Below are 27,018 nucleotides of genomic sequence, written 5' to 3' on the forward strand. Positions count from 1 at the left end.
CTCTTATTTGACTCTGCATTAAAATTATAGTATTTAAATTTTTTCCATCACTGTCAATTTTTTCCATACTTTGGCACTTTTCAAAAACTTGAAACTGTCATAACTTTGTCAAAACTTAACCGATTTCATTTCGGAATGTAAATTTTATCATTGCTTAACCATTTATTTGATTTTGCATCAAAATTTAAAAAATACATTTTTTTTGATCACTTTCTTTATTTCCATACTTGACCTTCGAAAGTTTTTTAAAAAAAGGTTTTTAGGAGTCGGTTTTTTTTTTCAATTTGTAATTTATTTTAAAACTCGTTTCAAACTCGTAGAAATTACCCTTTGATACATTTTAAGAAATTAACTAGATACCATTTGTGTGTTACCAACATTGACAACAAACTATTATGGGAAGGCATCCCCATTTTCCATGGGTGCAGGGTATAAACAACAATAGACAAATGGTAAATGGGAAAGGAATTTGAATACGTGCATAAAAGGTGGCAAATCGAGTGGCAATCTATGGTTATGAGCGTATAAGTAATGTTATCCCATCATATGCCCTGTAATTCCCCCTTCGCCCCGCATCCTTGTACCTATGTGTATGTAAATGAGAGCTTAAGCAGGCTTTGACAAATTCCACACTCAAACCCAAGCCAACAAACTGTGTGTGACAGTCAACGCTGGCATTACATTTAGTTCTATATTCTCAACCTTATTGTGAATGTGGATAGAAACAACACACGATAATTTCACAAAAATATACCAAATAGTCGTTTTATTTTTATACCAAAACGGAAGAAGAGAAAGGGATATAGTAAAAAGAAGAAGAAGAAGAACTCAAGGCTAAGATAAAAGATACAAGACGGCAAAAAGGATTTACCCCGAGCACATACACACAATCTCAAGAGTCCTTTAAGCAGGTGAGCAATAAGTTTCAAGTTTCTCGCAGCTGCAATCAGAAAGAACAGAAAATCCATCTTACCCACATGACATTCCTCGGCAGTTATTCAATTAAAATCTCTACGCACTCGCCGTCTGCACTCTACAACGGCCGTGCCACAAAATCCGCCGCATTGTTCCTTGCGTGAAAAGTGGCCCAGGGGACGCAGGTGGCGAGGCGGCCAAAAAGTGCACGCCTGGGATTAATTTCAGGCATTCGGTCTGCCAGCTAAAACACCATCCGACCGACCAACCGACCAACCAACCGACCAACCCGGTCAATAGCTGCCCTCCAATACCGACCTTAAATCCCAGGCAGAGAGAGCTCATTCATTTTCGGTCTTTTGTTGTTTTATGCTCGTGCCTCGTATCTCTTTTATTGCCTTTGTCATACACTAACATCCGGCTGGTTGGCTGACAGCGTTTTACCTTCAACCGTTAAGCCACTTCTCTTACTTTTTTCTGGATATTCAATCAGCAGCGTAACGAATTGACCATACCTCAAGGATTCCTTGAGGAATCATAATCTATGCTGTGTCAGTCCGGGGACTTTTTGAACGATCTACTAGATCAGTGGTTGTTAATAAGCAAATATCTCAGCCCTAAGCTAAATTCATTTTTGATAGTGTGTTTATATCAAGGCTGCAAACCGGTTCTGAACCGAACCTCGTAGAACCGGTTCGGTTCGGGTTTTTAAGCTGCCTGAACCGGATCATGAACCGAACCCTTGAAATTATTTACTTCACGAAACCGAACCTAAACCGAGCAACTTTCTAAACTAAAAGGTTCGGCTCGAAAAAAAAAATAATTACATAAATTTTATGGTTTTCTTATATTACGCAATTATTTGAGACTTCGGATTAATATAAGTCATATTTAAATCTTCAAATAAATTTAAATTAACGTCAAAATTTGATTTCTTCACAAAAAAAAAATTTAATTAGTTCAAAATGTAGAGAAAAATGTATAACAATAAAAATATTTTTTTTTTTTTTGAAATTGAACCAAGGTTCGAACCCAAACCTTGGGTTCAGGGGGTATATAAACCAATTCGTGAACCGAACCGATGTCTAGCTCTATGGAAAATTATTAATGGTGTTTGTATAATTGTGCACACCACTGTTTTGAATAAATATGCAAAGTGCATACAAACTTCGGTGTTCCTTCCCTTCAATTCACCTGCTTCGCATTTCTGCTTTGTTCGTTGCAAGATAAATAGTAACATGTTTACTTTGAACCAAATTCCCAATCCTTGCCATTCATTTGGCATTTTCACTCCTATCGGTATCCTATCTCACCAGAAGACGTGCTCTTGAATTATTCAATGGCCAACTCTTGAATTCAACGGCTAATTTTTTGTGATTTCAGCTGCAAGTCGACGTTATTATGCGATATTCAACCTAATTGAAGTTTCCCCCCTATTCAAGGATAAAGGTAGCACATTCAGAACGCACATTATACATCTGACAGGAGTTTTCCAATTGCGTGTCATGGACATTAATCTAAGGTAAGTTGTCATCTTTTGAATATATTTTTATTATACACTTGCAGTGGGTATTTTAATTTTGTTACGCAATTTGAAAAGCTATAAACATATAAGACAGACGCCATAAAGCAATTAATATTACAATTATTCAAGTCTATATAGCGATGTTCGTATGTTCATCTGTTTCTATTCAATAAAGTCTATCATTCTTGGAAAATTGTGCAGTTCCAACGTTTTACTGCAGGCAGTAGATGTGTCGGAATTGTCTATATAGGATACTTTTATCTTATAGCTATCATAGAAACTAGTGATATAAATCCAAATTATAGATCGAGATTTATATCGAAATAGAAAATCGCCAAAAATAAGTATCGCGTTGTCGATGTATCGGAAAATTCTATATCGAGTTGAAAATATCGAATTTAAAAAAAAAAAAATTTTTTTCGTTTCAAAACGCAGTTGTTATCGCAAGTACACACGTTCCTTTAAACAAATCTAATTTTTCTTGTATCGTTTTCATGCTTTATTCAAACTTCAGCAATTTCGTAGATTATTTATTTATTATTACGGTCGTTCAACAAAAATTTTACGATCACACTCAATTCTACAAATTAACTACGATAAGCAATCCCCAGTGAGTTGTTGCTTTTTTTTGAAAATCAATTTAATCAACTCGATAAAGTACACGAAAATCGCTTCCGCGAATATCGATTTTTCGATATATCGATAAATTTTTACATCACTAATAGAAACGATATGTCGAACATCAACCTTTAGTATAAAAATCATCTTGAAATATCTTAGGCAATCTCACAAATCTTGTAGCTAAAATTGTCGTACACAATTTTAATAAATTTTACTAAATCTATACTACTATATCACATAGATGTCATAGAAACAATCTTTCAAAAATAAAGTTTTAGTATGAAAATCTTTTTTGTTTCTTAAAATATTTGAATCAAACTTACAAGTTAAAACTATAATGCTAATTTATTCATTCTTATACAAATTTTTTGATGTTATGGCTAATAAATTAGATATATAGTAATAATTGTTTGAAAATTAATAACAGCGCTTAACAAGGGTATAAAAACTTCTTTGCTTTCTTGATTTACCATATTTTTGTTGTAAATAAATTTAGATATTTGCCTTCATCACGTTCGTGATTTAGCTGCCAGTTGCTTTTTAGCCAACTGCGAGTGTGGACTCAAAGCTGATGGCCGTGCGTGTTTCTGAAGTTTTGCAAATTGCCAGAGCACACAGACACACACACACACACACAGTCCTCTGACCAGCGGACAATGATAGATTAGCTGTGAGTGCCCTCATCTCCCTCTTTCTCTCTATGACTTTCTCTTTTTCTGACCCTTGGCATTTTCATACTTTTCTATACACTATATGCACTTCACATTAGAAAACTTCAATTGGCAGTGCCAACATCTCTTGCAACAAAATTAAACTGTAATTGAAAAAGTCAATTAAAAAGTTTCGCATTTTACGTCCAACAGTCAAACAGACAGACAGAGAAAGCGACAAACCGGCAGACAGAGAAAGAAAGAAAAAGAAAGTAGTTCAGTTAGCTAAGGCAAGACCTTTGTCTTCTGTCCTTTTCCTCGACTTTTCAAGTCAAACTTTCTTGACTTTCACACTCCCCGGCAGCTTCATGGCCAACGAAAGTGCTTAATTATCAATTAGAGTAAAGTTTTCATGAATAATAATAAATGTTTTTTGTGCATTTCACAGCTAATATTGTTTTTGAAATACTTTTACTTTGCATTTCTGCAGCTTGGAACATTATGAGGCACTTTATAAGGCGGCCCTCGCCGCCCAGGAACACGCCCACTATTCGCCAAAGTGTGTGAAGACAGTGGAGGAGTTGCAGCTACGTTGTCGCATCTGCGGTTGCCTGGACGACGGCACCTTTGTGGAGTTGGACGCAGTGCAGGACTTTGATTTCGAATCCTCGATATGCAGCTATCGTGTACTCTTCCAGCGCACCTCGCTGCAGTTTGTAAGTTGCAATCCCTATACTATTATTGTACCCTAGCGAAGGTTGCTATATATTTTTTGTCGCTTAATGGGCAACAAATTCAATATATATATAAAATAGTCAAAAAAAAATGGTATGAAACTACACTGAAAACTTTATTCTGAGACCTTTCATTTTTTTGAAAAAAAAAATAGTGAAGAATAGGATAAAAATGTTGACTTGTAAAGTGACCAACTCCAAAGTCTGACCAACTTCAAACTGTCATAACTTGATCAACACTAAAGCGATTTTCAAGCGGAATGTCATTTTGATCATGATTTGAACTCTTAATTCATTCGGCATTCAAATTTTGTTCATTTGGAAAATTTAATTATTTTCGACCAAGATTCGATATCGATGCTAAGGGTCCCCCCTTTGAAATTTCGAAAATTCAAAATTTTAGATCTCAAGTTATCACTTCTAATTAACTCCATATATCGTAATTAGTATAACACAACACTTTAAATTTGATTCTGGGACCTTTCATTTTTTTGTAAAAAATCATGTGAAATTGAACAAAAATTTGGACTTGTAAAGTGACCAACTCCAAAGTCAGACCAACTTAAAACTGTCATAACTTGATCAAATCTGAACCGATTTTCAAGCGGAATGTCATTTTGATCATGGTTTGGACTCTTAATTCATTCGGCATTCAAATTTTGTTCATTTTTATGGTAAGGGTCCCCCCTTTGAAATTTCGAAAATTTTTAAATTTTTAAATCTCAAGTTATACCTTTTTATTAACTTCTTATATCGTAATTAGTATAAAACAACACTTTAAATTTGATTCTGAGACCTTTCATTTCCTTGTAAAAAATCATGTCAAAATTAATAAAAAATTTTTACTTGTAAAGTTGTTAGGTTAGAGGCTTGAGCAACTTTGAACTGTCATAACATTGTTAAAACTCAACCGATTTTCAAGCGGAATGCCAATTTGATGATGGTTTGGCCACTTAATTCATTCTGTATTTAAATTTAATACATTTAGAAATTTTAATTATTTTATGACCAACGAAGCCATGGTTCTATGTTGACTAAAATTGGTATTATCCTTAATAGATTAAAAGATGGCTGCAATATCATATAGCGTCAAAGGATAGATTCTTTTGTTTTCCTAGACTTTGAAATAAAATTGTTTTTTGTTTTAAAAGATATTTGTTACTTTTTATTTAAAATGTTAGCGGGAGTATTAAAGCTTAAATTTTTTTTTGTCGAATTTTTCTTAACTTTCCTTTCCTTTGCAGCAATTTCACACAATGCCCGATCTGCCATCGCGCATTTGCATCAGATGCGGATACAAAGCAAAGATATTCTATCTGCTAACGCGACAATTTGTGCTCGGTCAACACGCAATGCGCTCGACAATCACGGCATGGTATCACAAGAAGTACGGTGTCGAGGCGCCCGAGCAGATCGAGGATCGAACGCGACTGATGAAGGAATTGGGAATAACAGAGACTAGTTTAATTAAAAAACCCAATGAGACACCAAGAAAACAAAATTCGACAGTCAAGGAACTGATTCAGGCTTGTGAAATGGATCGTATTCCGGAGCTGACGCGTTCAGTTTCAGCTGACAATAATTTGGATATCGAATGTACTAAGAATCAAAGTGATCTTGAGACAGATTCGACAACTGCTCGCCACAAGAATCTCCAGGGTGGTCAGATGGCACGATCCTCAGTAAATCTTCTATGCACTCCGAAAATTCGTAGTCCAATTGAAAAGTCTGCAAAGGAAAATCCTAATCGGATTCAGAGTCCACAAACTGCAAGAGCAGAGATGAAAAAGACTCTCAATGGAGATAAATCAAATCGAGAGAAGACTGTGATCATCAAGGAGTGTCTCGTGAGTCCCAGAGTGGCCAAGATCGAGGCGCGGGGAGGGGAACGTTTGCTCAACAAACCCAAAATTCTAGAGACTACTGCGGCAGAAGGATCTACCAAGTCAGAGGTGCCAGCATCGAAGGCTCATTTACAACAAAAGCTTCAGGAACGTAGAAGACAGTGGCGTTAATAATATTTTTTTATACCAGTTAGTTTTTAGTGTTTGTCATATTATTTATGTAGTAGAAGACCGTAGTGGAAAGAGAAGCGCCAATTGGGCAAAAACCATTTCGATTTGTGTCATTTCAAAATCTTTTAGGTATTAGTGCAATAATATAAAGCCAACACATCTGACACAATACAATTACAGGAGATTTAGGGGCAATTTTTGGACGCACAAACACACATACAAATAAAGACCTATTTTGAAAAAAATTTGAGAAATTTTTTTGTTTTTTAAATTGAATGCAACGTTTTATAGCCCAAGTCTTTGTAGAATTATTAAATTAATAAAAGAAGGTCGATTAAAGGTAAAAATATTCGAAGTATGATTTAATTAGCACTTTGAAGACATCAAAAATTAAACGAAAACTGTATACAAAAAGTGAAATAATACCTCAGAATATGTGAATTAAAAATCGGATAAAACGTGTCTTGCTAAAGCAATAATAACAATTGAATATAAATTTAAATCAATAATAATAAATAATACTCAAGAGTACATTTCATTTTAGAGTTAGCAAAGTACGGAAATAAAGCAATCAACTTTTAAATTAAAATCGTTTAATCCCTTTCCCTTTAATGGATGCATTCCTTCACCTTTTGAACAGAATGTATTGGAAATTGGAAATTCGAGCGAAACTAGTTGCAGTAACTAACAAGTTATTTCTTTGACAGGCGGAAGCAGAGACTAAGATGAATTCTTTGACAGTTCCAGGTTATTTTTTCTAATTTTTTTTTGGTTTTCCTAGTCTTATTTAAAAATGCAACAAGCAACGCGATTCTGTTTCGTGCTTTAAAATCGGGCGCACAAAATCGATAGAGTGAAACAAAAAGCAATCCGCATACACTACACAACGCTGGGTCAGCGGGTGGGTCACTGGGGAGGGGGTTCATTTGGGGGTCAGTTGTGGCATTTTGATGGGGGCGTTGTATAAGGCCAGCCAAAAATGCCAAACAAATTGATTGGAATCGAAAACGAAACGTAAACGAAAACGATTCATATGATTGACTGGCTGACTGATGGACGACAGGCAATATGATGGCAACTGAGAGGGGAACGGCGAGAGAGGCTGGTCGAGTTGATGGAATGATGGCATGAGCATATGAGCAAATGCCAGGGTATGTGTGATGTTTGCCATTGATTGCATGTTTTTCCAAAAAATTAAAAAAGTAGAAAAAAGGCAGCACCTGCCAGTCGGTCCGATTTATTTGAGCATACACTCATATGACCGACTGGTTGGGCACATGAAAGTCACATATTTTGCATTGCATTTAATTTGATTACATGTGGAAAATTGCAACAACAACAAGTCGAGTCGCCGACTATAAGATACCCGCTACTTCATTTAAATATACACTAATTGTATCTATGAAATTTAAGCTCGAATAATTTTAGAATTACTCATCACTAACAAGATCTGACTTTTAGAGTCTTCTTGTAAATGAATTTCTTATTATAACTATATCATTTTATATTCGAAAAATGTATTTCTCACTTCATATTTATTTAAAATGTATTGCACTGTAGTTGTTCTAGTCAGTATTAGTATATTGTAATTTACCGGCAATATGTACAAATTTATGATCAATAAAAAATATTACTGCATACTTTTGGGCGTGACTTCAAAACTTAAAACCGTCATAACTATCGTTATAATTATCAGATCTTGATGCGATTTAGTAGATTGAAAGTCAATAATATTTGGAAACTTTCACCAACAAAAAGAATAGTCTGCCATAAAAATTGTGGTTGTGGCGGAATTCTTTCCAAACTGTTGTGACGAAAAAAAGCGTTGCTAAGTTTTCCAAATACTGTGAGGTCTGTGGGCTTCATACAAGCCTATGTACAAAATTTAGTATCTTTAGCTCGAACAGGGTAGTTTATAGGTTTTTTATTGCTTAATTAAAATTGGTGATCACATTTGGTAGATCTAGCTCTTTTAGAGCAACTGATGGAGGTTTTTATTGAGCTATGCTTTCTTCTACCTCTCATAAATACAATATACCCTGTTACTTAACAAGTAATGAGTATAAAAAGGAAAACTGAAGAGGAGAAAACCAAAACCTGAATATAAAATTGCATGAAGTTTGATGAATGCAATTACGCAACGAGTTTTGCCTTCAAATTGTTTGTGTAGTTTTTGTTGCTGTTGTTGTTACTTTTAGTTGTTGCTGTTGTTGTTGACAGTGGCAACGAAAATGCATTTAGCATTATTTGCTGGCCATTGCCCGCGGTGTATGAGTCGCCATTCAAATCAAGTGTATTGAAACGATTCGAATAGAATTGAATTGTATGGCATTCAAAATGCGAGTCTCATCCTTGCACACGGCAAAACAACAATACACACACACACACACACACCTAGTCAAATACACCAAAGTACACACAATGCACAACTCATGACAACGAATCGCATCGAATCGACGTGTTTATTCACTGCATTTCCTGTTGATATTCAACACACTCACAACCACATTCACCAGTCAACTCAAATACTTCCCCCCTGCGTTGGCATCCTAACTGCATCCCCTTGTCGCGCTTTCAAGAGGAAACAGGAAGCGCATTTGCTGCAACCGCCGGCAGCTTCACAACTTGCCCATTGATTTTTGTCATTTATTGTTTTGCGATTTTCGTCGTCCTCATTTTGGTCGCACTTCATAATGTTTTATCTCAATTCTCGTTCGCTCTCTAAAGTTTGAAATGCATTCAAACTATTCAGTTTTAAACTGCAGTTAAGCATTAAATCGTGAATGGTTTGCACAAATTTTTATTTCGTATTTTATGTGAATAAACCTATAGAAAAATACAAACACACATCTTTTGATCTATTTTAAGCTTAAAAATATTTAAACAACTTGTGTTTTTTGAAGAAAATTTCAGAGTTACTCTATAAGTTAATTTATAATTATTTTATTTATAAAAAGAAATATTCCTTTAATAGTAAGGAATTTATTTAATTTTTTCAAAAATATTTAAGATTTATTTTCTCCAACTATATACTATATCCCTTACATTGAAGAAACCAGTAAGTGATAGATCCTCATTTGTAGAAAAACACAACAGACATAAATTCAATTATATCTTATAAACTATACACTTATATTTTTTTCTAATTTAATTCAAGAGTTGACAAAGAGCTAAACTTTCTTAAATAAATTTAAAGAAAAATTTAAACATTTTTAACCAAAAATTAATGCAAATAGTTTAAGAATTGCATAAGCAGAACAAATTTTCCAAATTTTTTTAGATGTATTCGAAAAAGTATTTCTAATTAATATATTTTTTTTTAAGAGATTGAAGTTGAATTTTAGATTAAGAAAATTGTTAGCTCTTAATAATTTACAATGGAACTGAACTCCGTACAATACTAGAATTTTAATTAAGAAGAAAAAGAATTAGATCGAAAATATTTATTTATTTATATTTTTATACCATCATTCCTTTATATATTATATACTCTCTAATAATACAGAGTGTCTTTTATACTTTAATCACAATACTGTGATTTTTTTAAACTGTTTGCAGGGCATTAAGTTGTCGCCCATTATGATTAACTGTGGTTAATACCTTTTGGCTGTGATTTTTCTTGTTTTACCCGCATTTTATTATTTACGTTTTGCAGTTTTCAGTTGCAGCTTTAAAGCTTGTGGCCAACAGGCAAAATCGCACTGTGCATTGTATTCACATGGCCAAAGAGTTTTATTTTTTTATATTTTTGCCACTGCTTCAGCTGCCACGCCTACTGCACAACAAGAGGGCAGCGCAGAGAAAAAGAAAAAAATGGAAAATTCAAAAAAAAAAATATATAAACTAAAAATGTTTTATGCATGAGGAAACCACAACAAAGCGCGTAAATGTCATTTCCTTTTGACTAAAAGGATACTTTGAAATTGAAATTGTGGTATTTTTACTCTCTCTCACTCACACACACGCACATACACACACAAGGCTGTCACGTTTACTTTAATCTGCTTTTGTTGCATTTTCTCCTTTGTTTCTCTCTCTTCAATTTCGATGTAAGTGAGAAGTGAGAAGTTGTTGTAGTAAGAAGAGAAAAAATTCAATATATCTCATTCAAGGCAATTGGCGATGGTGTAGTCGATGCCTGGTTGTTTAAATTCTAGTTGCATAGTTTGCGGCTAATTACAGTCGACAAATAGCGGAGTTGCTGTCGAAAAGGGGAGAGAGAGGAGGAAGAAGGGGGCGAAAGTTTCCCTTCACTTTCTCGCACTCAACTGAACATCATCGTTAAGGCAGCACAATGAAAGCTCGTTCGATGAGTGCGCCCTGAAGTATGCTACAAAGCTAGCAGGAAAGGCTACAATCGAGCGGGCTCGACTGCTAAAGACCCAGTATTTGTTATGAAAGCTCAAAAACTATTTAAAAAATCAAAAAACTGTTGGTTGCCTTAATATTTTTAACACTGCATTGAATTGTTATATTTTCTAAATTTTTGACAATGAAATTAAAAAAAAAAATTGTTTAGTGGTTGTGGCAAAATTAAAACAATATGAACATTTTATTTGGACAAGTTAACAAAAATTTTGCATAAATTAATTTGAAAAATAATAATGCCTATTTTTTTATTCAGATGTTTTCTAATTTTAGTTGTATGTATATTCTTTGAGTATAAGTTAAAAACAAATTATTTTAAAAATATAATATAAATCCAAAATAAAAAATATTTTAAAACGTTTATAAGAAAACTTTAAAATAAATTTGTAAATAAACACTGAATGTAAGCATTATGTGGTTTATTTGAAAAATCTTAAAATACTCATGATGTGTGGCTTAATACCTCTTATATAATACATCACATATCCTTAGGGGACAACTTTTACTTTTTTTAAAATTTTTAAAAAAATAAAAACAAACAAATTATTATTTTTATTAATTATTTTTGTTTTGATTTTTTTAATAAACAATTTCAATACTTTTTTTTTAATTTTATTGAAAATCTAAAGTAATTCATATTTTTTATATTTTTTTGGTACATTTTTAAAAATAATTTTTATATTTGTTTTTTTTTAAATTAAAATGTATATATTCAAATCAGTTTCCTTGCATACTTGATATACTATATGTGTTCTTCCAGTACAGGGTCTAAGAAACAAAGCAAGACATCGCAATGTCATCGAGCGAAATTGGCATTGGCATTGGGCATTGTGGCATGCTGTGACTCTCTGGTTGTGGCAATGGCTGTGTGGCACATTTTGAAAGTCGCATAAATTATTCAAAACTTTGTCCTCAGCAGTTGCAGTCCAGTTGGCTCCCCGAACTACTTACGAATGCTGAAATATTCATGCGTGTAGAGCAAAGCAAAAGGAGTACAAAATAGTAGAAGCAGGCAACAATTATGCAAAAATTGCAACAAAAATGCTGCATGCAACAAAAGGCAGTAGAAAATTGAAACCAATGGTAGCGTTGTCATTGTTATTCTTTGAGGAATGTGAAATAAATGCAGGAGAAGAATTAGTAGGGTGTAGGGAGCTGCAAATTGGCCTAACCGCGATGTACACACACAAATCAACAAAACTAACGAAGCCTGTATCCAAAATCGCTCTTTCGTATTCGCTTTCGTTTTCGTATTCGCAGTCGAAGTTGAAATCGGGAACAACATTTGCCACAGGCTGTGCGTTGAAAACTTTTCAAGCACTCAAAGTTTGTTTTATGTGCCGTTGACAATGTGCCGATGAAAACTGAAGATGCTCGACTGCTGTATGCCCAGTATTTTCGCAGCAGTTTGATTCAATCAACATAATCTTAAATACAAATTAAACAACTTAATTTTCTCTAAAATCAAGGAGTTTTTACAGACCAAGGAAATGACATTGTCAGAAATTAATAAGCCTGTTTACCCTTTAAATACTGGGCTAATAAGGCAGAGGATGGAAATGATGGCTACGACGCTGGCAACAACAGCAAAGTTCAATTACGGTCAGCAAATTGTTTCGCAATTTGAAAACACATTTTCATAGTTTTCACGCTGGCAGCGCTTAAAATTAGGCAGCAGCTTTTCTTAGTCACTTGTATTTGTTTATGAGTGGGTGGGAATAAGCAAACAGAGAGATCTTGGAAAGGAGGAGAAGAGCAAAGGGAAACCCCGCTATAAATTCTACTGTCTTGGCCGCAAAAGTGCGCACAAGATTTTTAATCATGATTTGCGCATATTGCGTAAAATTGAATTTCAAAGTAACCAAAAACTTTTGCCCAATCCCACAGTAATTTTAATTCCATTGTGTCTGTGAGTGTGCGTGTGCGTGTGTATGCGTGTGTGTGTGTGTGTCTGGAGCATTATAATGACAGTTGCAGTAGTTGCTCCATGTTTTTGACGTGTTTACAGGCAACTGCCACGCCCACTTAATTGAGGCACTTCTTGCCAAAGACATGCAACACAGTCTGCCAAAGCTTACATCACTAAGCTCCGCTGTGCTTCACAATAATCTCCTGGCTGTCAGATACCCAGATGCAGCAATTCTTCCCCCTTCCCCCTTTCCCACGTTCTTCTCTCGCTTACAGACTGCAAGTCTGCCTTAAGTAGTTGCAGTCACGAATGAAACATGGCTGCTGAGTTGCTGTTCTTCTTGCTGCTCTTGTTATACCCTGTACCTAGAAGCACAAAGGGTCTGCTCGTATTGTCGTAGGAAAATCGCATAAAATGCATATATACATTAGGGTGCATCGATTATTTCGAAAAAGAAAAAATTGTATCCCATATTCGTAATCTTCTTTCAATTCTAAAATGTTTTTACCACGAAACCAAAGTTTTAAACTCAATTCCTAGTACCCGCTTTTTTAATTGAAAAATTTTGCGTTTTTAGTCCATGCAAGGACGAAAATTATGTTTTAAGCACAATTTGTCTTTGTATTTGAAAGTCCTGGTCATAACACGAGTTTAGATACCAATCTTGTCTGGATCGGACTTAAAATACTAAATATTTGGTAATAATTCATGCTAAAAAAACACGTTTTTCAACTCAAAAAGCGGGCGCTAGAAATTGATTTTGGAACTATGGTTTCTTAGTAAAAACAACTTAGAATTGACCGGAGATTACTAATATCCATTTGTGAATTTTTTTTTGCCCATACAAATCGATGCACTCTAATATACTCTGTACTAAATAAACAATGTCTGCATATCATTTTATTTTTAAAACGAGTTAAACTTAGTTAATATTTATTAAAAAGTTCAATAATGATTACAAAGTTAGAAATTTTTTATGAAATAATAATATAGAAAATTAATTAAGAAAAATTGAGTTATTTTATTGTATAATAATAACACCAGATTTCGAGCCAGAACCTCAAGTTCATTATCTTATTATTTGTTGATTTTTAACACACTTTGCTATTTTACAAAATAAGTACAGGGTCTCTAACAGTCTGGTTTCGAAGTCTGTAGCTACGTTTGAGCGAAGGCTTTAATTTCATTATAAATTCATGAGCTGCAATGGCATCTTGAATGTCTTCGTCAATGCTTCAAGTTTGCTGGCCAATCTGCAAATTTAATTCTTCGCGAGTTTTGCGCAACAACATTTAAGTAGGTTTATTTCGGTCTGGCGAAAATTCAATTTGGGCTCAGGTCGCAATGTGGCACGTTTTTTAATATCTTCCCCAATTTAGGCATTGTTTCGGCTTACTTTATGCTTCCTTTCCGTACTACCTACCAACCTACCACTCTCACTCTTTCTCTTCACTCGAAACAAAGCGAATTTCAAAAACTGTTTTATGCAGCACAATGCGGCGTATGCGTAATATTTGCAGAGAGAGCAAGCAAACGAAACGCACTTTTAATTTAATATTCATAAGCAGCAGTTAATGAAAAACACTTGTAGTCATTATTAGCCCTGGGTTTTTGGGTTTGAGATTCCTGGCAATATCCACGGCGCACTGCGTCGTGTGCCATAATAAAATGTCAAATATGTTTGGCGCAATTTAACCGCAACACAATCTCATACACTGATAAAAAAAATGCTTTAAAATCAAGATTAGTCTAAAAACTAAGAATTTTGCTCTAAAAAATGCATCCAGAACATAAAATTCTTGAATTATTCTAAGAAAACACACATTGGTTTTAAGATCATACCAATTTAAGATTTTTATTCTTGTATAAAGAGCTTTAATTTTGTAGATTATTATTCTTAGTATTATTAATATGGACTTAAAATGTTCTTATTTTTATTTTTTTTTTTTTTCTTGATACGTTTCATTAATATTTTGAGCTTACTACATGCTACTTAAAGCATTTTCAGTGCAATTTCAATATTTTAACAGAACAGGTAAGTAACAGATTTTTAAACATGGCAGGGTTCGAACCCCGTTATTTTTCAAACTGTAGTTCTAGGTATGTGACTCTAACATCTCAGCCACGCGACCACACGTTCTTATTTTAAGAACAAATATTTAAGATAAATGTTCTTGATTTTAGAAGTTGGTATTTTTTTCAGTGTACAGCTTCAGCTTCAGCTACAGCTTCTGGTTTACCTTCCAACTCTGAAATGCCACTCGACGACGCTTAAGGACACTTAGGGACGCTACTCAATGCCGAGCATGCGGATGAGTGTAGGATGAGAGCGTGTTCCAATGTCGATCTGGATATGAATATAAAAAGTGGCAGGCAGGCAGCACGCGGCTTGTGGCATGTGGCATGTGGCAGGTAAAATGGCAAACTGGCTTAAGTTACACTTACACTCACTGGTTGGACAGTGTACATAAGTATGTGTGTGTGTCGCTTGCTACTTATACCCGTCACTCATCAAGTACAAGGGTATACTGAGAGCTTTACTCTTATATTCAATATTCAACTGATTCTTCAGCAGTTGCCAGCTATATGATATAGTCAACCGATTTGAACATAACTTGGTTTAACCGTAAAAAACAAACGAATATATATATAAACAACAATATTTTCCATACTAAACCAAACTTAAACTGTCAGTTGTGTTCAGCTTAATTGCTTTTATTTAAAGAAGAATAATAATCATCAGTTTTGAGTAATTCAATAAAACGTACACCATAAACATTATTTTTGATCAAAAAAAATAAAAATCAAAAATTCTAATTATTTTTGATCAAAAAAATTAAAATCAAATATAATCATTATTATTGATAAAAAAAAATTAAAATCAAATATGATGATCAAAAGTGATTTTTATTTTTAACGCTCAAAATAAAACTTAAAAATAGTACTGGTCGCTTGCTTTGTGCTTCCTGTATAAGGATATGCAATAATATTGATGAAAAGTCGAACACAGAATCCGTAAATTACAGTTGAGTTTTTTTTGAGCGAAAAAAATAAAAATAATTTTTGATCATTATTTTTGATTTATATATTTTTTTTTTTATCAAAAATAATGATTATTTGTAATTTTTAGTTTTTTTGATAAAAAATAATGAATATTTTTGATTTTTATTTTTTTATCAAAAATAATGAATATTTTTGATTTTTATTTTTTTTATCAAAAATAATGATTATGGTGTAAGTCTTATTAAATTACTCAAAACTAATTATTGAGTATTTTTAGTTTTTTTGATCAAAAATAATGAATATTTTTGATTTTTATTTTTTTATCAAAAATAATGATTATGGTGTAAGTCTTATTAAATTACTCAAAACTAATTATATTGAAAAAAAATAATCAAAAATTAGAAATTTAAAAATCATGGCATGGAAATGAAGAGATTGTAAAATTATAAAGATTTTGGTGTAAATCATTATTTTCTAGGAAAATTATAAGTAGGTGTTTTTTTATTAAGAAAAAATAATAATCATTATTTTCGGTCCCTGAGATTAAGGATACTTTAGAATATTAGAAAAGATTTTGATATTGTAGAGTCTTAGAGTTTAATTCTTTGGCCGTATCATCATGACGGCTCTTTTGAGTGAGTATTCATAACCTTTAAAAGTGTACCAATTGACGCCCTTCTTCAAGGTGTTATCGTTATACCTTCCCGTCAAATTGCTGTAAATATTCAAATCAATAAACAAAGCTTTGAAAAAACATTTTGCCCTTCATCGTACCTGGTGTGACAAGCAACGTACCACCAGGCACCAGTGCTGTGTACGGCGCAGTTGCCAAAAATCCAAAAATCATTATCTCGATCATAGGTAGAAAACTCCATGTTACGCTGAACTGAGAGTGAGTCACCAGCCGTTCCATTCGCTTTGCCCAAAGTATGTATGACATATTTTTGAGCCTCATTACCGATTCCAAATTCCTCATACGACTCATACGCTTCATTTCCCTCGAAGTCCTCAAGGATAACAAGTAATTCCTGCCTGCTCTCTGTCGTCAATGTGTGTATTTTATCCAATCCTAAGAAAAACTCGCCATTCAGATCTCCGAATCCCTCTTTGTATTCCGTCCAGTTGCGATAGAAGTCCTCACTTCCATCCATTCGCCTCAGGATTATCGTCCATCCTCCACCTTGAGTCTCTGCATCGCAGGCTACTTTAAAGGGTTCACTACTAAAGTTGGAGATAAGTATTTCACTGATCCCACTAGACTTGGCGTCGCTACAATTGACTGGATGAGAGCTTAAAGTATGCTTTACCGATTCCTTTACAAGTTCGTCTATAAGCTTTCCTTGACGCTCCAGCTCCTCTTTAAGATATTGATTATTAAGTTGTTGATTGAGTTCAACTATCAGTTTTTCCAGACGCTCCAGCTCCGCTGTTAGGAAGTTAATTCTCGATTCTTTATCAGCTCCATCCTGTTTCTGTTGTTCCAGTTCTGTTCTAAGAAGTCGCATGTTCGACTCCTTAACCAGTCCGTCTTTCTTCTGAAGTTCCAGTTGCAGTTCCAGTTTTAGACTTTGAATATCCGTTGCCTTGATTAGTCCGTCAGTCAACTCATTGTAATGTTTCTGCTCCGCTCTAAAATTTATAAATTTCACTTTAGTTCAGTTTTCACTTCATGTTTGTTACTAAGGTTTGTTTTCGTCACTAGCGTGGACTGCCGTTCACAGTAATAAAGATCTTACCTTAGTTCAGATATTTGGGAATTCAATGAAATAAACAAATTCGTGACATTTCGTTCAGGAATAAAAGTTGCATGTGATAATGAAACTAATGAATTTACTGCACAGATGAAACAAATTATTTTCTGCAACATTTTGCGACTAAATTTCATTAAATGTTTCCAAAGACTAACTGAGTTGAAATCGGACTAGTGACGAAGAAGTGAATTTTGAAACGATTATCAAAACCACACACTTACTATATAATCTGTATATGTATATGTATATATATATATATATATATATTTGTACTTGTAGCTACATTCACAAATGATAATTATTATGACCGCACAGTTCCCGCAATTTCCGTTTTGATAAAATGCTTAGCTTGTGTTATTTGTTGAAACATTCCAAAAATTCAACAAATAAAATATATGCTAAATATTACAAAGACTCATTCATTTCGGATTGATTTTTCTGCCTTTGGTGGAATTTTAGTTAATTTTAGATATTTTTTCAAATAATGTTATTCCCAATTTATGGGTTTCTAAGTTCCATTTTGTTATTATAAAACGCACTAATTAATGGCAACAAGTTCGGATAAATACTACGATAGTTGTAACTATTTTAAGTCACATGAGCGCCTAAAAGTATGCAGTAATTTGTATACTATTAGAGTCGTAAATGTATAGACAAAATTAATATATATTTTTTTATTTTTATCGGGTATCTCTCAGTCAGGGACTCGCATATAGCATTTTTACTTGTTGTTACTGCTCTTGTTATTAGCATAAAACGGCTACGTGCCTCAAGTTGTTGCAAGCTTAAAGAGCAAGAGTCTGCAAGTCTTAATCTATTGATTTTACTCGAGATTTCTCACCTACTGCCTTTCAAATCGAAGGTTCAAGACAAAAGGATAATGCACAATGCACGCCATTACAGTATGTGTGAAGGTGTGTGTAAAGGTATGTGTGTGTGTGTGTGTGTGTGTGTGTGGGTGGGTGATGACATTGCATGCTACTTGAGAAGCCAAGGAATTCGACCGTCAACCCAGTCAGGCAGTCAGCCAGGAAGCAGTCAATAAAAGTCCACTTGAATTTCAACTGACATCTCAATTATTTTTCCTCTAAGCTTTGTCTTGGCTTCTCTTCTCTTTTTCTTTTCTTTCCATCTTATCCTAAGGAGAATACGCACCTGAAGAATGACGGATCAGGGTCTCAAGGTCTCAGCGTAATTTGCGTGTCAAAATAATTAAAATTTCTTTGCGCAATTCACATAAAGCATTAAATATTTAATTGCTTTGCGATGCAATCAGAAATGCAGCTTAAGGAGGGGTTTAAAAAGGGAATGTCAAGGACACATTAAGGGGAACAGAGGGGAAGTAGTCATTGTGCTATAAGTTAATTATTAGCGACACCTTCACTGATTAGACAAATCCCAAGGGATGTAGAGATTTCATGGCACACAAATCAAAGCAAGATTATCGTATAAAAGTAAACTGTCTCACTCTATCCCGAGGGGGGTAAATGAAGTTCAACGATTGAAAATATTTTTATTTGTAATTTGTTTTTTTTAATTTTAAATGCTATCTATTTATTAGAAGTGCAAAAGGATGAGAAAATGGTGGAGCTAGAAAGAAAGGCATAGTAAGAAAAAGTAAAGACAGAAAAATAGAAAAAAACATAAGGTAAAGAAAGAGAAAAAAGTGACTGAGCAGAATTAAAGGAAAAGAGAAAAATAAAGGAACAGAAGAATATTAACATAACGACATAAGGACAGATATATACACAGAATGTCAATTGCTTTATTCAAATTATTTATTTTATTTATTTACTGTCAAGCTATAAGCAGCCGACACTTAACTATACATTTAAATTAATAAATAAATTAAAATATTACTGTGTAATGTGAACGTAAAGATAAATATAAATATTCAATATCTAAAATGAAAAAGAAAACGATTGGTCCAACATTTGTTGCAAGAATTGGGGAATACCCAGAATTATCTACAATCAAATTCGTCTCATTATATTCGGAAAGTTGTATTCCATCAGAAACCGAAGCTAATGCTTCTTATAAAGATTATATAGATTAAATTTTGCGACTAAAGTTCACTGAGTGCTTAAAAATACTTAGTGAGTTGAAATTTGAATTGAAGCGAAGAAGTGAATTTTAAAACGATAATCAAAATCACATATACCATGCATACTATATATCATATCTATATGCACAAACACTAAGCATTGGCTGACAGAATTCCCACAACTTCCTTTTTGATAAAGTGTTCAACTTATAAGCTTGAGAATATATTTTGTGTACCAATGAAAAATATTTCTGAAACAACCCTGATTATGTCGTAAATCTTAACTTCAAAAATATCTATGAAAAAACAGGATAATAATTTCTAACTTGTATGACATTAATGAAATTATATTTTAACAAAAAACATATATAATAGTTATTAACATTTATTACTAATAGATAATATTTTTTATTAATTATAATTAAATGAAAACTAAGCAAAGAAATCCATTAACTTATTATTATTATTTACAATTTAGTTTCTTCTCGCAATCGAACCAAAAATGTAGCCAGAGTTGACAAAGAAAAGCGACTTGGACAACTCTAGACACCAATTAACCCAATGTAACTGAAGAAAACTCAATGAAATTGAAGAAAACTGTTGTAAGACTGAAGGCAAATCATTTGGCCAGCGTTTTATAACTGAACATTCAAAGCGAACAAACTCATTTGACCAACTTAAGTTGATTACGTCCAAAGAGAGAAGGCTGTGAAACAGGAAGAGAAGGGAAGAGAAGAGCAGATTGCGACAGGAATCCTATAACAGCAATAACAAACAATTCATTTTGTAAGTAGAGTTTTGTGCGCGGATTTCTTTTTGGGCTATGCCAAATCCGCCATCCGACAAAGGCGTTGCCAGCTGAGGGGGCGTGGCAGTGAGAGAAAGGGGCGAAATGGTAAGGGCAAGAGAAAAGGAAAGGAAATTCTGTCAAGCTGGCATAATCTGCGCTCAGCGCCGTTTGCTTATTTGCATAAAATAATTGAAAGGCGAAATTTAAAAGAATCAACAAAGACGTCTAAGCAAAAGAAACTAAAAGCTAACAAAAAAGTGAAAAGGCTACGGACAAGATGCTTGACTGCTCAGATGCCCAGAGTACTATCAATTAATTACAAATTTGAAAAAAAAAATTTAATAACAATTACTGTTTTATACTAATAATTCCATAAGAATATGATTGAAAGTTAAAAACTTTGGATTTAAATTTTGAATATTGAAATAAATAAATAAATTTGAATGCAGGATGAACAAAAAAGCCAATGCCTAATCAAAATGACATTCCGTTTGAAAATCGGTTGTGTTTTGGCAAAGTTATGAATGTTTGAAGTTAGTCAGACTTTGGATCAACTTTACAAGTCAAAATTTTTGTACAATTTAGCATGATTTTTTACAAGAACTGAAAAGGTTTCAGAATCAAGTTTAAAGTGCTATTTTATACTAATTATCTATAATCAGGAGTTGATTAAAAGTGGAATCTTGAGGGGGGACCCTTTCCATCAAAATTATATCTGTGCAAAAACTGAAGAAAAAAAATTTTTTTTTGTTTCCGATTGCGCTTTCTTGATTAAAATTTGTCTTCTAAATGAATACCACTTTTAAATATTATTTAATTTTATTTGCCACCAACTCAGTAGCATTGTTAGCCTTTAAGTACTGGGCTATGAAACCAAAAGAAAGCGAAGCGAACCAAAGTGAAACACAGACAAATGACGAATGAGAAGTACCAAAGGAGCACTTCAAATGGCAACCGGACAAAGCATAAAGCAGACCAATCAAAAATGTGAATTAACAACGGTCAAGTGAGGGAGGAACGTCCTCAAAAGTGCACTAATTACTTGTGCAGTGTCCCATTGCAGGAGCTTGGAGCCTGGAGCCTGAAAGGATATGCGATAACTCTATCATGATGATGGGAATCCTCGGGGGCGTCATTTGCCGTTTTAATTGGCCGCCCACCCATCGTTTATAGCTCTCGTTGATGTAATATAACTGTCTACTGATTGACTAATTGGCCAGCCTACAACCCACGATAGGTGTGTGTGTGTGTGTGTGTATGTGTGTGATTGTGTGTGTGTGTATTCCTTGCGAGATGTGTGACATTGCAATCATTCGATTTGTATGTTGCATCCTTCACATGGCAATTAATAAACGGCACAAATTCAATTAAATGGAATTAAATCTGTCTGAATCAAACCTGAACACACATGCATACATAGTGTTGACATTTTCTAGACATTTTCTAGCTTGTCTTAGCTATTTTAAAATTTCAAAACCTAGAAATTTTACTAGAAATCCGGCTATTTAATTAAATTAACTGACATCTTTTGCATATTGAATGTACACAATACTTAAGCTTATCAAAAGACAATCTATCAAAAATATATTTCAGGCAAATAAATACATACATACAAATACAGCTTATTTGGTCCACTACATTTATGAACATGTTTTTTTTATTGCTTAAGTACATAATACAAGAAAAGTTCTTATAAAAAATTAAATTAAAAAAAATATACATCTAAAATTAAAGCTAACAAAATAAAAGTTCAATAATGCTTAAAGTTTATTATGGAGTATTGATATAATTTCATGAAAGCAATATTGAAAAAGTAAGATTTTGTTACGGCAATATGAATTCTAAAATTATTTGAAATTTACGAATATACTTAGAATTAATATAAGTGGAAATTGTTATTTTACAATGATTTTGAAATACAACCAGATTTGGTTTAAATCGGTTCACTATATCGTAATGCTGCGTTTGGAACAATCGATCAAAAATCTACTTTTATTAAAAAAAATCAGTTTTCGCAGGCATTAAGTAAACTTCAGTCGCAAAATGTTGCACTAAATTTAATTTATTCCGTCCTGTGATGGAATACATATTTCCGAATATAATGAGACGAATTTAATTGAGTAAATTTCCGTTTCACTCATACTTCCTGGGCACTGGGTATCCCGCTTGTTTTAAACTCAAAATTATTAAAGCAATTATAACATTTTCATATTTCAAGCTATCTTTTTTAACAAATTGACTGTTTTCGCTCTCGAAATGTTGTCAACACTGTCACTATTTTATGCCTCCCCCTACGTCCACCACTATAACGTGTCTATCTGGCTGTCTTCAATTAGCCATCTCAAACAGTCAACTTGTCCATGGTCTATGCTCAATGGTCACGATTCGCTGCTCAACCGTCTGGCTGTTCAATTGAGTTACCTGTGTTTCTGTCCGTCTGTCTGTCTGTCTGTCTGTCTGTCTGTCTGTCTGTCAGTCCTCCTGTGTGTGTGGTAAAAAGGGGGGTGCAGTGAAATCGCATCAAGTCAACAAAAACCGTCACTTGCGCCCACAGTTAATTGAAATGACATACGTATTTTAATGGAAATTCTAAATGAAAACAAATAAAAATGCTAATAGACTACAAAATACCTAATTTATACTTTAGTTAAATATACATAAATATTATGAATTTTAAGTTTCAACGATAATTAAATTACAGCTTATATTTACACTGTTTCTTAAATCAAGAATATTTAATTTCTACATATGTACTATATATATAAATACTTATACCCGTTACTTGCAATATATTTAAAACGGTATATTGTATTTAATATTAAATTTAATTTTCTTTGATTATCTTAGTGCTACAAGGATTTCCTTAAAAATTAATGCACTAGTCACAATTAAATTGGATAGGTAAATAAAACTTAAAATAAAAAAAAACACCACAATAATACAATATAAAATTGTCTTAAAGTCAATATGTTATTTTTATTACTTTAAGTATTTTTGATTCACGCAGAATTTTTCAGAGCGTAACTGTTTTGTCAAGAACAAAAGCTTATATAAGAAGTGTAAATTTTTACTTAGTTTAGGGAAACTTAAAACAGGCATAGCTACTGTAATATTTAAACAATTTTGATGCGCTTAATTGGGATAGTTGTTATAAATAAAAGGGAATATAAACCATCATAATGAGCGCTGTATCTTAAAAACTGTGGAATTTTTTACAATTTGTTATTGAAAAAAACTTAGATAGCCGTGGAGAAAATACGCGTATGTCTATCGAATTTAAAGACTCTGGCTGTTAGAGTGTAACTGCTATAGGCTTTTTATTGCTTTCATTATCCTGTTACGTACACCCTTTTACATTTCGAGTAATTAGTATAATGACTGAGAATCAATTGTCAAGATAATAGCCATAGAGATTGCTGCATCGAGATTTCCACATACTTACCCTCACTTAACACTCGCCAATTGTCGTTTCATCAACTAAATTGAATTCAACTTCGAAGAATTGTGAGATGAGGCTTTAATGCTTACGCAGTCGACATTGATGACGTCTTTGCAATTATGTGAGGAGTCCAACGGATACCGATACCCTCGGAATGTTCCTTTGTGTCTCTTGCCTGTCTCCAAAATAAAGCGTTGGCAGGTGAAAGCATAACGCATCAGGTTTTAATTATGCAAAGAGCTGGCTGAAAGACGCTGATTGATTGCCGACAGTCAACGCGTCGACATTGATGATGAAGCTCAAACAGAAACTGATACTGAAACTGAAGCTGATACCGAAACCGAAGCTGAAACAATTCAAGGAGGCGACCGTTGCCCAAACAGTGGTTATAAATTTGAGGGGCCAAGGAGTTATGAATAATGTCGCCTTTATTCCTTTCCTCATCCATAGTGCGACAGCTGCAAGTGATTGCATGCCACGCCCCCTATCTACTCAGTTCTCTTTCAGACCCTTTGGCGTCATTGATGTCTCGGTTTGTTTTTTTTTTTTTGGCAAGTGACAACAATGTCCATTAAACTTATTGAGGAACCTTCAACGTTGCAATCTCCCAACGAAATTGTTGTTCGCTTTTTAATGGCTGTCTTTTTTGGTGCAAGAGTTTGGTATAAAAATAAGTAAGAAAACTTAAGTAGAGAGTGCACGACTACGAAATATTTTATGCCACGTATAAATTAAAGCTGAAAATCTAGTTCCAATTTAAGTTTAACCATAACCAATAAAAATATCGAGCATTTAATTTAACACGAAAATTGAACAAATTCAACGACTCAAAAATATTTCAACAAATTTTTAAATAGAATGTTACTTTCAATGCGTAGATTTGCTTATGGATTCAGATCCATTAATTTACGTGGAGGATAAATTTAACATTTAAAACATTCAGTAGACAGCTAATAAGCTTTATTGTTAATTGTTAAAAAAATATATAAAATTCTTTTTTTAATTTTGAATTTGTACAATATTTTGTTTTATGTACAATATTTTTGCTATTTAAGAGTTTCCTACAAAAATTAACAGTATTATTGCTTATGTTTTTTTATATTTTTGAGTTTACAATTTTTTTTTTTTAATTTAATTTAATTTTTTTCAAAGTTTAGTTTACAAAAAGAAATTATTGCCAATGATAATTCATTTCAATAAGACCTATTTAATGCGCATTGTAATTTGAAAAACTTTTTAATATTGAGTTTTTAATTATTTAATTACTTTTTACTCATTATAAATAGTTATTATTTTAATTATAATAAAGTGAGAACATATTTTAGTTGAGAATGTTTAAAAACTCAAGACACTAGCTTTTGTAATTTTCTCTTATTATTCTACTTTTATCTTTGATTTTCCATTCCCATTCTACAAACAAAATGGAGCCTGTTTATGCTTTAAAGTACAGGGTAAACAGATTTTCAAGTGGATCGTTTCATTAAAGTGCACTCCTTGATTGCGGCCTTATCGGGAAAGCCATGTTCCATGATTGAACGCACATTTTGAACATTTTGCAATTGGCATTGAAATGTGAATGAAATTTTTGAGCATTAATGTTTGAGGGGGAAAGGATGGAGTGCGGTTCTAATCGAAAATGCATGCCATGTGAAATTGGATTTGCCGCAAGCACGCTTCTACCACTGCGAAGGAGCTTCTAACAAGTTTCAAATTTCCTGCCACGATGTCTGCTAAGACTACGCCTCGGACACTTCCTTGGACTCCTTCTTGGCCTTCTTCTTGGCCACCTTCTTGGACTCTATCGCCTAGACGCGAGGCGAACCTTGACTCCATAAGTCCATACACATCGCTGCACATTTATTTCCGGCAAATTAGGCTCAGCCTGGGCCTCTCTGTCCATCTCGTTCTCTTTTCCATTCTCTTTCTCGGCTAAAGCAGTTTTTCTTCTTAGCAGCAGCTTTTCGTTAACATTGGCATTACTCATACGCCCCGTTTGACAACCGACAGTCGATAGTCAGTTTCCCAAACCGTCGTCAATACGAAAACATGAAAATGATAACAGACAATTTATTGAAGCGCAGCTCAGTGACCAACCATATACACACACACACACACACAGACAGAAATGAGCGGGCAGTTCTTGCAGTGCGCAGAAAAGTAGGCAACACAAAACATTACCCAGGCACAGTGGGCTCAATTGAACGATTCTTGTCTTTTAAATTATTTCATTTCTCAAAATTTATTATTTAATTATTATGTTATTAAAGTTTAATTACATAGATGTCACTGTAGAGTTAAATTATAAGATAATATTTATCTTAATAGTTAAAAAAAAAAAATAATAATATTAAAGATTCAAAACAAAACTAAATAATAATCATTCAAATTAAAATATATTATTTTTAGAGTTATATTTAAAGAAGCTTATTTTTTGTGTAACATTAAATTTTCAATTTTCAAATATCATCTGAAAGGAAAGGATGATAAGAATGGTAATTGAATAATAATCATTATATATTTTTTTTTTCTGTGCATGTAATTTGTTTTAAAACGAATCTAAAAATAAATTGTAATCAATTCCATTCCAATATATTGTTGTAATTCAAATTCATTCAAACTGTTATTTTTAGCTTTTTTAATTTGAAAATTGAGTTAGTATTCCATTGTGAAAAGCAAAAATTTCATTTGTGCCCTAAGAACCGCAATAGACCTCATGATTATTATGATTTGTCGATTCTTGGCAACTGCGTTTCGTATCTTTATCTGTCTTTCTGTCTCTTTTATGTGTCTGCACTTGTATTTGTTTCTGTATTTGTATCGTGTCGACTTTTGCTCTGTGCGAATGTTTATTTATTGCTCGCAATTTTGTCGATTGTGATTTTGTTCGTAGTTCGAAATAAGCTTAAATTCATACGTCGTATTTATTATCAGGCAGCAGTGCCCTTAAGCAAACTTATTCACACACACTCTTGAATCCACTCACAATACACTCGCTGACAAATACGAGTATGTGCATCCCATTTTAAATTCAAAGCTATCTTATATGTTTTTGATTTTTCGCTGACTTTCTTCATTTGTTGTTTGTGTTGTTATTGTTGTTATTGTTGTTGTGGCAGCTGTCACCTGGGTAACCCAATTGCCACGCCCCCTCAAATTCCCACGGCCTCCCTTAACGCAGCTTAGCCGCCCGTGTCAATGGCTGTGTGCGTGCAAATTTGTTGCTTGTCAGGCTTAGAAAGCACAGTGGGACAGTA

At 33.4% G+C, this 27,018-nt stretch overlaps 2 protein-coding genes across 3 annotated transcripts; one reads left to right on the top strand and one right to left on the bottom strand.

Annotated features, from left to right (window-relative positions):
- Positions 1-628: 628 nt before the first annotated feature.
- On the top strand, positions 629-6,677 carry LOC117780231. 2 transcript variants are annotated; one of them, XM_034616673.1, is made up of 4 exons: positions 629-911; positions 2,299-2,437; positions 4,202-4,427; positions 5,690-6,677. In XM_034616673.1, exons 2-4 carry the CDS (start codon positions 2,421-2,423, stop codon positions 6,458-6,460), a joined length of 1,014 nt encoding a protein of 337 aa, XP_034472564.1. In that variant the 5' UTR covers positions 629-911; positions 2,299-2,420; the 3' UTR covers positions 6,461-6,677. The 2 variants fall into 2 exon arrangements, with proteins under 2 accessions (XP_034472564.1, XP_034472565.1); XM_034616674.1 differs by lacking the exon at positions 4,202-4,427 and having other exon boundaries at positions 2,299-2,339; positions 5,734-6,677.
- Positions 6,678-16,234: 9,557 nt separating this feature from the next.
- On the bottom strand, positions 16,235-17,249 carry LOC117781452 (ficolin-2-like). The gene is made up of 2 exons (XM_034618215.1): positions 16,515-17,249; positions 16,235-16,455 (listed from the first exon to the last, which is right to left on the bottom strand). Exons 1-2 carry the CDS (start codon positions 17,243-17,245, stop codon positions 16,338-16,340), a joined length of 849 nt encoding a protein of 282 aa, XP_034474106.1. The 5' UTR covers positions 17,246-17,249; the 3' UTR covers positions 16,235-16,337.
- Positions 17,250-27,018: the final 9,769 nt, after the last annotated feature.

The sequence above is a fragment of the Drosophila innubila genome (genome assembly GCF_004354385.1).
Source record: "Drosophila innubila isolate TH190305 chromosome 2L unlocalized genomic scaffold, UK_Dinn_1.0 4_B_2L, whole genome shotgun sequence".
Classification (NCBI taxonomy): domain Eukaryota; kingdom Metazoa; phylum Arthropoda; class Insecta; order Diptera; family Drosophilidae; genus Drosophila; species Drosophila innubila.

Excerpts from the sequence above, each read along its gene's own strand:
- LOC117781452 (XM_034618215.1), bottom strand. The coding sequence starts at position 17,245 with ATGCGACTTCTTAGAACAGAACTGGAACAACAGAAACAGGATGGAGCT. Across the intron at positions 16,456-16,514 it reads TACGTTGCTTGTCACACCAG|CAATTTGACGGGAAGGTATA; the intron begins GTACGATGAAGG and ends GAATATTTACAG.
- LOC117780231 (XM_034616673.1), top strand. Across the intron at positions 4,428-5,689 it reads AGCGCACCTCGCTGCAGTTT|CAATTTCACACAATGCCCGA; the intron begins GTAAGTTGCAAT and ends TTTCCTTTGCAG.